The sequence below is a fragment of the Pelodiscus sinensis genome, chromosome 30 (genome assembly GCF_052426305.1).
Source record: "Pelodiscus sinensis isolate ZL-2025 chromosome 30, ASM5242630v1, whole genome shotgun sequence".
NCBI lineage: Eukaryota > Metazoa > Chordata > Testudines > Trionychidae > Pelodiscus > Pelodiscus sinensis.
The window spans coordinates 2,836,295-2,849,569 of record NC_143081.1 but is presented as its reverse complement, the minus strand read 5'-3'; the positions used below and the strand labels follow the sequence as shown (position 1 = coordinate 2,849,569).

Genomic DNA, 13,275 nt, shown 5'->3' with positions numbered 1-13,275 from the left:
GTCCCTCCTGGCCTGTCCCTGAAATCTAGGGGCTAAGGAATCTTGCTGCAGAACAGCCCTGGAGGGTTTCTGACACTGCTGGCTAGGGTGGGGCAGCGTTAGTCACGTCCACAGCCAGGACCAGGCTGTGAGCCGCTGTTAGCCACATCCTCAGGCAGATGGATGGGCAGGGACTCTGTTGGCCATGGCGCCAGGCCAGGGACCGGAACAGAGAGGAAACCTCCCGCTAGGTGGGTGTGGCCGTGACCTGAGAATTGCCCCAATGGGCATCTCCCCCCATGGCCTATCTCCAGTGGATGTTCCCAGACAGGAGAGTATGTGGCCCTGTCCCCACCTGGTCCATAAAAGTCTCAGGCCGGAGGGAGAGGCTGCATGACATGCCCAGGATAGATCTGACGATGAAGCGGTTGGTGCTGGGGCTGCTCCCCTGGGCCTTCCTCATGCCCCCGGGTGCTGGGCTGGTGAGTGGGAGAAGGGTGCTGGGGGTGTGCGGAGAGGGGCCCATGCAGGGTAGGGGACTGTGGGGTGATTGAGGGTCTTCCCCTGAACTACCTGGGGCCGAGGGGCTATTGGGACCCCTGCAGCCTCTCCTGAGTACCTCTGAGGCTCTCCGCCTATGCGGATGGGGGGGATCAGCCCACAGGGCTTCTGTGGGACTCCACTGCCAAGCCGTGTGTCCTACTTGGAGATGCAACGAGCTGCTGGTAGGGCGGCTGGGGAGAGACGGAAGGAGCAGATACTGGAGAGGGGCAAGAGCAGGGAGCTAAGGTGACGGGCTTGGAGCTAAGAAACTTGGGATCCTTTCCCAGCTCAGCCCAGGATCTCTGGGGGGAACTTCAACTTGTCCATGGGGCTCCTATTTCCATGGGTTGCTGACGGAAATCGGGCACCTAAACCCGCTAGGAACACACCCCTGGGGCCTCAGAATCCCCTTTTAAGAATGAAAATGATTCTGTTATTTTGAACCGGACACTGCTCGGGGAAGGGGTTGTGATCCATGCTGGGACTAGCACAGGAAGAAGTCCCTGACCTGGGTCTAGGTCCCACAATAAAGCCAATCGCTGCCATTCCTTAAAGGGGAGATTTTCCAACACTCCCGTCCACCCGCCTGGCGCCTTCTCCCGAGCAGATGCCAGAAGGTTGGTTGTTTTCCGGAGGGACATTCCTACTTTGCGTTTTCAACCCCCAAAGGAAGTTTTTCAGCCACCAAAACCTTAGAAAATTCCTAGCCCGGGAGGGAAAGAACCAGGTTGTAGAAGAAAAACATTCAGCCAAGCTGAAGGGCAGAAGGCTTCCATGGGTGGGATTTCTTCCGTCAAACCCAGTATCCCTGGCACCGGGAATTCGTGAGTCAGCAGAGGAGCCTGGCACCTGTGGGTGGGTGGAGAAGCAGCCACAGAAGCCCTGTCCGTGCCCTGCTGGGGACTGGCGGGACCAGCCTGGGGTGACTTTGGCCCACAGTGCAGAGAACACAAGGCAGGGCGATGAGTGCCCCACTCCGTGTGCTGGGTAGTGACTCTGCACCCAGCCAGGTCAGAGATGCAGATTGACCCTCTGACCCCATAGGGCGCCCTCTGTGTGGGGCAGAGCAGAGTAGGGATCCAGGGACACCGATCCCCTAGGGGAACGTCTCGGGGATGAGGCTTTGAGGTTCCCAGTTCAGATGGGGAACAGGGTCCCAGCGCACAGAGGTGAGGGGGCTCTCTGTATGGACCTGGTCTCCTTCCAGGTATGATCACTGGGGCCGGGAAGCCCAGCCCCACTCCACGCCCTGCATGGCCTCTCTGAAAATACAACAAAGAACAAAGACAACTCTCTGCGGTGGGTTGCTGCTGGAGGAGAACTTTGTGCTGACGGCGGCTCATTGCCAAGCAGGGTCAGTTCCTCTGGGCTGAGATGTAGGACCAGGGGAGGGGAAGCTGGGAGCTCTGGTCCCAGTGGGGGGGGCAGCCAGGCTGGGGGAGTAGAGCCAAGGGGTCTGATCTGCTTAGGGGGCATTGGTGAGTCTCTAGGGGCCTCTGCAACCCACTGCCCAGCCCCAGTGCTGGGTAAATTCGTGGGGCTACAGGCAGTGAGCCCAGCTGGGGTCTGGCCCATGGCCCAGCATGGGGCAGGGAGGGGTCACAGTCCCAGGGCAATTGTGCAGGGTTCTGGGCTGGGGGACTGGGCATCTGGAGGTATCTGGGAGGGAGGAGTTGGCCGTGGGGCGATGGCATCCAAGCACAAAGGAAGGAACCTGAGACCCAGTGGGGGGACTCAGGGCATCTGGGGGCAGCTCTGGGAATCTCCCCCCTTTTCCCTGGCTCACACACATCTGGCCCCTACCCACACAAGGATCAGCCACATGGCTGGCCAGCCCTGCCCCAGGTACCAGAGGGGAGGTGTACGAGGAGACACCCCGACCAGTTCCGTCAGTATCTGCCCCACAGCCGCTGGATGTGGGGGGTGGGTGTATTTCAGCCCTGCGGAGGTTTTGTCCCCGCACTCTCCACCAGAACCCGGCCCCAGAAGTCTTGGGTCAGTGCTGGAGACGTTTGGGTCGGAGAGCAGCAGATCCAGGACAGGAAATGAAATTAACAAGCGGTGGGGTGGAGGGGCTGAGGAGAGCATGGCATCTGGGACTGCCTGCCTGAGCTGCTGCGAGGGGTGGGGCAGCAGTGTGGCCTAGTGGCCACTGCACAGGCTTGTTGTTTAAGCCGCTTGGATTCTGTTCCTGGATCTCCTGGTGGATGAGCTTTGGCAAGGCATTGTGCCTCAGTTTCCCCATCTGGACCTAATGGTGCTTAAAATGATTTGAGATCTGCTGAAGGGAACAGTGTGGGGCTCTTGGCTGATTCACTGAGACTGAGGTGTCTAAACAGCTCTCAGGATCAGGGCCTGAATTATCTCATTTAGCTCAAATTTTTTCCTGCCATCCTTCCCACTGCCCCATGGTCTCCCCACAAGCCTGGCTCATTCACACCATCAGCATCCAGGCTGCAGGCCAATGACAGACAAGACAGTTCAAAGAAAATATTTTATTCAGAAAAAAATGACTTTCATTCTCCCTTTCAAGCACCGTTTGTTTTTTCAAACAAGCATCTATTTTGGACCTGTTCCACCCAAGTCTTTCTCTTGTCCCCATCTCTTCCAGCGACACTTTCTGGGTTCCTGTCCTTTGCGGGGTTTGCACCCTCGCATCAGAATCACAATAATAAATAATTAAATAGACATGGGGGTTAGGAGAGGAAAACAGGAAAAAATAGCCCTTAAAACAAGCCAACGTTGGGTCCGGCTCAAAACGTCTGAAACAAAGTCTTTGAAATTTCACCTTTTTTTTTTTTTAACGCGGCCATTTGAGGACCCAATGTGGATGTGCTGTGAAATCCGACTGTCCATGCTTTGTGATGGCAGGTTGGCCTTCTAAGCCACACGGCTGCTTTGCTCGTCTCTGTCTGAGTGAAAAGAAAATTTTTAAGCCAGGTAGGGAGTTTGATGGTGGAAAACCCTTGTAGATGAGATCCCACGTCTTCAGATGACTGGAGTATTAAAAGCCAGATCCAAGAATAAATAAGGGAAGGAGGGGAGGAAAGAATAAGAAAAAAAATAGTGAATTAGATGGTTCAAGTTACAACAAGCTGAAAAGTTGTTGTTGTTTTTTTTTTTAAGGTTTTCCAGTTACAGACTAACACGGCTCCCCCTCTGAAGCCTCAATACATCTGAAGAAGTGGGTTGTGCCCTCAAATGCGCATGATCCCATCGACATGTTTTGTTCATCTCTAAGATGCGACGAGAATATTTGTTACTTTTTAAAAGTGTTTCCAGTTACAGACCAGTGTGGCTCCCTCTCTGAGCCTTTTATAGAAGTGTGGGAATTCTATCAACTCAGGAGGAAAAAAAAATCACCGATTATTGGTCTTGGGCCATGGGCATTTGCATTGGACAGTCACAGCACAGACAGAGAGACCCGAGAACGGAAGGAAGGGAAATGCAGAGTCAAACAGCCAGGCAAACACAATTGTGGCGTCAGAGGTAGCTTTTTGGGGCACACAGTCTCGGCTGGGCTTGGGACAGCAAACGGGGGACGACTCAATTGCTGTTTGAGTCCCGCTGTGTTGAGGGAATTCTTCCGATATTCCTCGCCAATAAACCAGATTGCATCAAAGTAAATACCAAAAATGATTGACAGTTTCTGCTCCCAGCCGGGCCATCGGTAGGACCCAAATATTGACCAGCCATTTGGGGTGACAATACAACAGAACAAATTTTCTAATATCAAAAGGCCTTTCCAGCCCCAAAAGTGTTTCACGAAGGACCCATTCCTGATATTTCTCTAACGCTATTATAAATATTCTAACAAACTCCCTCAGGGTTCCCCACAGGTATGGAGACCCGTCTGGGCAATTGGGCCCTTGAACGTGGAGTGTCTCCTTCAACTCAACTTCTCCAAAGTTGCATTGATCCAAGGGATGAATTTGGAGATCCTTGTGTAGATGCTGGGGGGGCGCCCGTCCGGATCTCCGTTGGAGACGATGCCCTGCACCACGCCGTCACACACCAGGGGCCCGCCGGAATCGCCCTGCCAAGAAGAATAACATCGGTGATCAGCAAGGGAGGTTGAGGTTGGACATGAGGAAAAACTTCCTACCTGCCCGGGTGCTGAAACACTGGAATAAGTTGCCTAGGGAGGTTGTGGAGTGTCTATCTCAGGAGATATTTAAGGGCAGGTTGGATAGACACCTGTCAGGGATGGTCTAGACAGTGCTTGATCCTGCCATGAGGGCAGGGGACTGGATCTGGTTACCTCTTGAGGACCCTTCCAGGTCTAGTGCTCTCTGCTTCCATGATATTGTGTCACTTCCTCCCAATTCAGAATTTTCCATAGTTTGGAATCAGCTGAACAAAATATCAAACTGTTTTTTCCTATCGGCGCTGTGGCTTATGGGTGTTGTAGTTCAGGTCTTCATTCCCCCCTAAGGACTTGGCACATTCAGGGACTTCCTCTCCCATCCTGCCACGCAGATTTGCCTCTGACTGAGCAGTTTGGGACCTGGTAGGAATGGAATGACTCAGAGCATTATGGGAGATGTAGTTCTAGCTACTTAAGAGAAATGAGGGGGTCTCAGCGATAGCTCCCAGAAGACATTGCGATGATATTAAACTGATGCTGAATGCTGACAAGGCTTGAAATTTTGGGTGAACTCAACAATCAAATTTCTAGATTGATAGAAATGCCAGGCTGGAAGAAACCTTCAGAGTTCATCTAATTCTCTGCTTGGAGGACAGGCCAAAACGAGCCTAGACCCGTGTTTCTCAGCCAGTGGTACGAGTACCTCCGGGGTATTCGACAGAAGTCTGGGGGCTCGGTCAACACGTGAAATTTGGAAAAAAGCTTTTTGTTGTAAGCTTTACAGCGCTTTATTATTTTTTACTTTGTACACCCCCAAAATTTAAGTGGTTATTGCAACACATTTGCTTAAATAGGAAAAAAAAAATTGTGTGTCTGAAAACTGTAGGTACTGGGGGCACTTATAATTTTTTAAAGGGGTACTTTATGAAAAAAAGGTTGAGGAACGCTGGCCTAGACCAGCTTTGATGGGTGTTTGTCCAACCTGGTCTTAAAACGTGTCTACCGATGGATATTCCACCCCCTTCCTAATAAATCTTTCCCAGAGCTTACGTGTCCTTAAAGTTTTTCATAATATCCAAATTACAGTGCCAGGGTTGTAGATGAAGACCATTACTTTTAGTCCTAATTTCAGTGGACATGGACAATATTTACTCCCTGTCCTCTTTAGAAAAGCCGTTAAAATATCTGATATTTATCATGCCCCTCCGTCTCCTCTTCTTCATTAGCTTAAGCATGACACATCTTTCCCCCCGATCAAAGTTTCTAAATCTCTTACCATTTTTTTTCCTCCTTGTTTCTCTTAGTTCACATAGAAGGAAAGATCTCCTTCACCTCTTAGCCTGGTCCTTTTTCATGGAAAATGTTGAAAGCCACATTTCTGAGTCAAACCTGGTTTTTTGGATTTTCCAGTCAGACCAGCATGTCGCCATCTCAACTTTTCTTTGAAAGCAAAGAGTGAAATGTGGCTATTTCCTGTTGGGCAGGAACACTGAGTTCTCCCAGATCCAGTTGCATCCTAACCCTGCTGCAAAAAGCTCTTCCACACTTTTGGGACTAGGATTTCACCCAAGGTTTGTCTATTGCTTGCACCTCAAGATGGAGCACACCAGTAGAACTTTCCAGTGGTGGGGAAGAGCAGAAAAGTTCACAAAATGTTGTGCTGAAAGGGGCCGGGAGTTTCCCCTTTTTCCTTAACATCTTCCCAGGAATGGTTTGTTTCAAAATCCAAACCTGACACTTCCTAATCCTGGTGCATCATGGCAGTTGTATTTTATAGTCTCCTAGGGTGGGAAGAGATCTCAGGACGTCATCAAGTCCAACCTCCTGGCCAAAGCAGGACCAACCCAACTCAGTCATCCCAGCCACGGCTTTGTCAAGCCGGGACTTCAAAACCTCTAGGGATGGAGATTCCACCCCATCCCAAGGGAGTCCACCCCAGTGCTTCCCCACCCTCCTAAGAAAATTTCAGATGCCTCGTGCCATCATGGAAACGCAGCACTACAAGGGCCCTAAGAAGACATGAAATGAAATCCCTGTTCTCTCCGTTGTTATCCCCTCCATAAACTTATCAAGGTCTATCTGTGTCTTTGCTAGGTTGTTCCCTTAACTCCTCCAGAACCTCCCCGCTCTGGTGGTTAGAAACCTTCTCACCTCCTGCCGCCTTCTATTCCTGCTTCCTTTACCCCCGTTTCATTTGTTCTAGAACTTCAACGTTTGTCTCCCTCCCGAGCGTCTCCCCACACGCTCTTCTGAATTTACAGGACAATCAGACCACCCTTTGCTTGTGTTCTACACACACGCACCCAGGTATTTTATTCTCTTTTGGTCCCATTCCCCTGAGTCTCCCACCAGATCTTCTCCACACCAGAGCCTGCCCAGGTCCCTCTTTCTGGGTCAGGTCTGCCCAGAACTGGCCACCTCTGGGTTGGCTTCTCTTTGGCCACAAGTCTCCCGTTGGTCACCGACGTTCCTCATGTGATGGAGTGACATCCCCAGGTCTCCCTCTTCCTCTGTCACTCCCAGAGGATGGTTCCCAACTCAGAGCAGCAAGGGTTTATGGGTCCCTATAGACCTGGGTTCATGTGAAATTTCATCCTGTTTCCTCTACTGCCTTGTCCTAGGCCACTAACTCTAGAGATGTCTCCTTGGAGATACTCACTGAGCTAGGCTGTCTGTCTGGGCTGCATCTCCCAGGATGCACCAGGGGCTCCCTTTTTGGGGAACTGGCACATGAGACCCATATTGGTCTCTACCAGCTCCCTCTCCTGCACCTCTAGCAGCTCTGGATGTGGGGATAGGTACCTCAAAAGCTGCCTTCTTGACGAGGGGGCTTCCGGCACACAGCATGAGGGAGGGGTCGTAATGCCAGTACCGGTCCTTGCACACATTGTCGGACACGACCTCCTGCTCCGCTTCCTGCAGAACGTCAGTTCTGGTGTTGGCTCCAGTCCGACCCCACCCGGCCACGCTGCACTTGGAGCCCGGGACCACAGGGACATCGGCCTGTGGTAGAGGGATGGTCCCGACCCATTCGTTCAGCTCCGCACTGTGTCTCATCTGCCGTGGGGGTGAGAGAGAGAATGGACCTGGACCAGAGCAGGGATAACATCTGGGAAGGGGTAGCAACAGCCAACCAGAGCATAGGACTGTGTGTCCAGGGGATGTGTGAGGTCACTGGGGGTGGGGGATGGGATGGGGCGGTACCTGCAGCAGTGTGAGGTCACTGGGGGTGGGGGATGGGATGGGGGCGGTACCTGCAGCAGTGTGAGGTCACTGGGGGTGGGGGATGGGATGGGGGTGGTGCCGCAGCAGCGCGAGGTCACTGGGGGTAGTACCTTCAGCAGCATGATGTCATTGTCTAAATTCTCGTTGTTGAAGTCGGGGTGCTGGACCCAGCGACGGACCTGGATCCGTTGCCAGTCCTGTCCTGGCTTCATGAAATCATGAACTCCGAGGTAGACAAAGAAGTCGCTGGAAAATCCAAGGGGAGAATATTGGGGGTGTTACGTCCCACTGGACATAGGGTTGGCATTGTCACAGTCCCTTAGAAATGGCCTTGCTCTTGGCCTGTGAAAATTTCTACCTCCTTTTGGGCAACTGAAGAAGACAAAGACCATCAGATTGACCTGTGTGTGTCTTTGGACTTCTCCTCCTTTCCAAAGAGACCTGAAAATACTGACCGGTAGACTGCTCCCCCATGTGGGTGACCTGTTGTCCATTTCAGTTATTGATGGTTCAAGAGAGATGCTGATAAATTGGAGAGGACGCAAAGGTGAGCCAAGAGATTGATCAAAAGATTGGAAAACCCGCCTGATACTGAGAAACTCTAGAGCAGATGGCTTCACAACCAGTGTGACTAGTAATCCATTGGTTTTTCTGTCAGTCATGTTTTCCTGTATGAATTTTTCACAGGAATAGAAACTATCCAGGGGAACAATTTACCAATGACCCTGCTCGATTCTCCATCTCAGGCAGTTTTGAACCCAGATTGGATTTTGAAGGATCTGCTGTAGATAAAAATGAGATGTTCCCAGCTCTGCGTGATGCAGGAGGTCATGCAGAATGACCAAAATAATCTTGGAATCTGTAAATCATTGATGTGCATATGGGAGAGGGAGGAAAACGTCCATGGAAAAATAAAAATGTTAAGTCACAGCTGGTGTGTTATCGGTAAGCATTTGTTTCAAACCGGGGATCTCAGACAAGGAGGCTGGGCCGAGACAGAAATCAGGGTGTGTGAATGCGTGAAACATACAAATTAAGAAGATAGAAGAGGTTTTTTTAATGCACCACTGCCATCTCTTGGCAATGGACAGCAACAACAGGAAGCTCTGATCTGCCAGTTCAAAGGATCTCTGGAGAGGCCTCCTTATGTGGTTTGCTGGATCCATCAGAGAAGATGTCAAAGACCAGAAAGCAGCCCCAACACTTGGCCCAGCTCCCCTGGACAGACGGTTCCCTCCTCCAGGGTTAGCAGTTCATGAGAAGAAGCGAAGAGAGATCAGCTGGATATGAGTCAACAGGGCGCCCTTGTAGCCAAGAAGGCTAATGGCGTATTAGGGTGCATTAAGAGGAGCATTGCCAGCAGACCCAGAGATGTCATTATTCCCCTTGATTGGGCTCTGAGGAGGCCACGTGGAGTATTGTGTCCAGTTCTGGGCCCCCCACTACAAAAAGGGCAATTTTCATGTCCCATAAAGGTGTCGTACGTGGAGCAGCTCTGATCCCGCCTCCAAGTTGGGGCTTGGCTGTCTCATTGGGGGTGGGAAATGGATCCCTCCCAAGGCACCAACTTTGGGCCAGCCCCAAGCCTGGGGGCACGGTTGGCTCGGGGCAGGGGTGAGGGGATGGGACTTGGCGCGGGTCCTTTCGGGGGGGCACCAGGAGAGGCTAAGGGGGGGTCTTACCCCAGGTTGCAGCTGCAATGAGCCGCTGTCAGCACCACGTCCTCCCGGATCAGGATGCCCCCGCAGCTCCCCGCAGAGCCGATTTGCACGTAGGCCATGTAGGGTCTGGAGGAGGGCGAGGCCTCCTTACCCCCGATGACCCGAGCTGGGGAGAGACAGGGAGGGGGGCAAACAGGAGGGTGGAATCAGTATCCCAGGGGAACCTGGACCCGCAGCCCTCAGCCCTGTCCCCATCTTCCCTCTGATCAACCCCTCCCCCCCGCCACCCCCCTCCAGCCTGTGCATGTGCCCTTTTACATCTACCTAGTCCCAGACTTTTCTGTCCCATGCACCTGCCTATTCCCACGTAGACCTCTGCATCCATCCATCCTTTACCCCACTCACGCCCGTCCATCTCTCTTCCCCCGGGCACTCAGAAGACTAGGCTACCGATTCCCTATCACTACCTCTTGTCCCATGGCCCCATCTCCTAAGACTCATGGCTAATGGTACCCCGTGTTCCTGGGGTGGGCGGGTGGCCCACCAGCCTGGATCCCCGCTATTTCATGTCCCGAGCCAGGCAAACATGTATAAACAATTGGCAAATTTGCCATTAACAATAGAGCAATTTTGATGTCTCAAAACTACCTGCAAATTCCAGTAAAACTCATGAAATTGTTTAGATTGCAAACTACTACTAATAAAATAAAAATTCTGGAAAAAGTAGAGAAGTTTCTTTCTTGCCATTGGGAAATGAAACGTCTCTCCTTTCTGGTTTGAAAAGTGTCATTTAGCAGTAGAGTGAATTGCTTTAAAAAAGGATTAATTTCACTGTAATCTATCAACTGAACTGAAATCAGACCAAAAAAATCCATACAATTATTTTTACAGTGAAATGAATCCTATGAATTCAACTGAAATCAAAGGAAAAAAACACCCCCTAAAATATTTTACAGTGCAATTAATCCCATCAACTGAACTGAAATCAAAACAAAAAAACGCCCCATAAAATTATTTTTACAGTGCAATTAATTCCTTCAACTGAACTGAAATCAAAGCAAGAAACACCCCCTAAAAATTCTTTTACTTGGAAGGTGGAACCTGGAAAAAAATGGCAAGAAATAAGGTTCCAAATCACAATTTATATAAAACTTGCATGTTGTGTTCCAAACGCAACACATTTAAAAAAGAGGGGTTAAAAAAGCACACAGTGGGGGTCCAAAACAGCATGAAAATGCAGAAAAAAAATGGTTTCTATTCCATGAAAATGCCCCAAATCAAGTCACACCCCCAGATTAGATTTGAAATGATGTTTTAGGGGGCTTCTTTGGGAAGAAAAAACAAAACAAAGATTTGGGGAGCAATTTGTGTTTTTAAGGGGTTTTTCAGTTTGGCCCCTGAACTACAATCTCCTCCCCTCTTCCAGGGTGTGCCTGCCCCACTCCCACAGGGGCCAGGGAATTAGCCGGCCTCTCGGCTCTACTCACAGGAGCGCAGCGGGAGAAAAGCCGTGGAGAGCAGCAGTAGCAGCAGCATTCTTGGTGCAAATCCAGGGGCCGGGACTGGTGTTCTGTCCCCGTCCAGCGGTTTATATAGAGCGGGTGGCGGGGAGGGGCCCCTGGGGAGAGGTGACCCAGGAAGGGCAGGGTCAGGCCCCCGGCCGGCCAGGAATTCCCCAGCTGCCATGTGTGGGGGTGGAGATTCCGCGAAAGGAAACCACCGGCCACAGAGGGGCTCCTTCCTGCTCTGCTTCCTTCCCTGGCACGGGGCCAAGCCTCCCTCCTTCCTGGCTGGGGTTAGGGATGGTGCTGAGGACCAGCAGTGCCCAATGGATGAATTCTTCTCCCACCCCCACTCCACCCCATCTGTGTGACCCCTGGATTCCTCGATTTGCAGGTTTCCAGGGTTCATTCTGCCTTCCTGTTGGATTTGCTCATGACTCAGTTTCCCTCCTTGGACTGCAGAGCCTGCCCCCCCCCACCCCCTCCCAGAGCCCAGCTGTGTCTCCCCACAAGGCTCTTCATCCCTCAAGCCCCCGTGAATTGTGGAGAAGCCAAACAGAGCGAGAACTTGCTATTCTCCCTCTCAGGACTTTTTCTCCAGCCCCTTACTCATCGGCCTGGCCCCAGCTCCAATTTGCTGCCCTCCCGTGCTTCCCAGAACCCCTCGTTTCTGCCCCATCTGGGGGCCCCACAACATCCAACAGCCCTGGGTCCCTGCAAGAGTCACCCTGGCGTGGATAGGGCGTGGATTGGGTTCACTCCGCTCACTTGGGGGTGTGGCATGTGATTGCCACTATCCTGCAGTTACCCCGTTGGCGTGCCTCAGTTTCCCTGGGCACTGCACACACACCTAGATGGAGAAGGGGATTTCAATGTGTCCCCCTCACGTACAGAAGGCCCGAAGCCGTTTGTAACCTGAGCCGGGGGGGAAGTGTAAGCCGGTGACACATTTTCCAGAGAAGTTGGACACGGGCCGGAGGCGGCGCTGGCTGAGCAGGCTTTGTGTGGGTGAGTGAATATCTTTGGCTTGTGGGGCGGACATAGGGGCAGGGCCCTGGCTCTGGGCCCCTCACTCCCCACGGTGGATGGTGCCAGTTTCTTCTGCCTCCCATGCTGACACGGCTGTTCTACGCTGTCAACGAATAAACCATCTTCTGCCTGCCAACGGAGAGTCACATATAGCTGCACATGGAGGGGTGGGTGTGGGTGGGCCCGGGGGGTTCACTCACCTCTGTGTCACTAGCTTCTGTCGAATAACTTCCCAAATGACTTAGCTAATGGTGTAGAAAGCACATGGATCGAGTAGGCAAATGACACCAAGCTGGGAGGGGTCGGAAGCACTTCCAAGAAGAGAACTCAAAATGATCTCGATACACCGGAGACATTCTCGGAAATAACCAGGACATGGTTCACTAAGGACACTTGCAAATCACTGTCCTGAGGCAGGAAGAACCAGCCGCACACATATGAAGCAGGAAGACAACCTCCTGGGACAGAGGACAGCAGATAAGGAGCGGGGGTCATGGTGGATTGCAAACTAGCGATGAGCTAACAGTGGCATTCTCTTGCAAAACTAAGGAACTTCATTTGTAGCGGGAAAGTTGTCAGCAAGAATCGGGGAGAAATTCTTCTGGTCTATGAAACATTGATAAGGCCTCTGGAACATGGTGTCCAGCTGAGGGCCCGGCACGTCAGGAAAGTTGTGGAGAAATCGGAGGAAGTCCAGAGCAGAGCAACAAAAAAGATTAAGGGATCAGAACACGTGGCCTGTGAGGAAAGAGAAAAACCCGGAGTGTGTTTAGTTTGGAAAAGAAAAAACTGAGAGGAGACAGGAGAGCGGTTTTCAAGTATCTAAAAGAGTGTCATGAGGAGGAGGAGGGAGAAAAATTCTTGTTCTTGGCCTCTGAGGACAGGACAAGAAGTAATGGGCTTAAACTGCAGCAAGGGAGGTTTAGATTGGACTTTAGGAAACACTTCCTAACTGTCAGGGTGGTGAAACACTGCAATAAATTACCTAGGGAGGTTGTCCAATCGCCATCCTTGGAGGTATTTAAGGGTAGGTGGGACAGACACCTGTCAGGGATGGTCTAGATAATATTTACACTGGGATTGCCAGTACCCATGGACATGCAGGTGAATCCAGAGTGTGGGGACCAGGTGTTAATCCTCACAGACTGGACCCAGCTGGCAGGCTGGTATTTATAATAGAGACATACCAATCTCATAGAGGTGGAAGGGACCTTGAGAGGTCCTCAAACTCAGTCCCTTGCCTTCATGG

General features: G+C 51.6%; 1 protein-coding gene across 1 annotated transcript; it reads right to left on the bottom strand.

The window, feature by feature from the left end:
• Positions 1–3,026: 3,026 nt before the first annotated feature.
• On the bottom strand, positions 3,027–11,130 carry LOC102455738 (duodenase-1-like). The gene is made up of 5 exons (XM_089774339.1): positions 10,983–11,130; positions 9,517–9,661; positions 7,945–8,080; positions 7,412–7,666; positions 3,027–4,558 (listed from the first exon to the last, which is right to left on the bottom strand). The coding sequence occupies exons 1-5, from the start codon at positions 11,029–11,031 to the stop codon at positions 4,412–4,414; spliced, it is 732 nt and encodes a 243-aa protein (XP_089630465.1). The 5' UTR covers positions 11,032–11,130; the 3' UTR covers positions 3,027–4,411.
• Between the last annotated feature and the right edge of the window lie 2,145 nt (positions 11,131–13,275).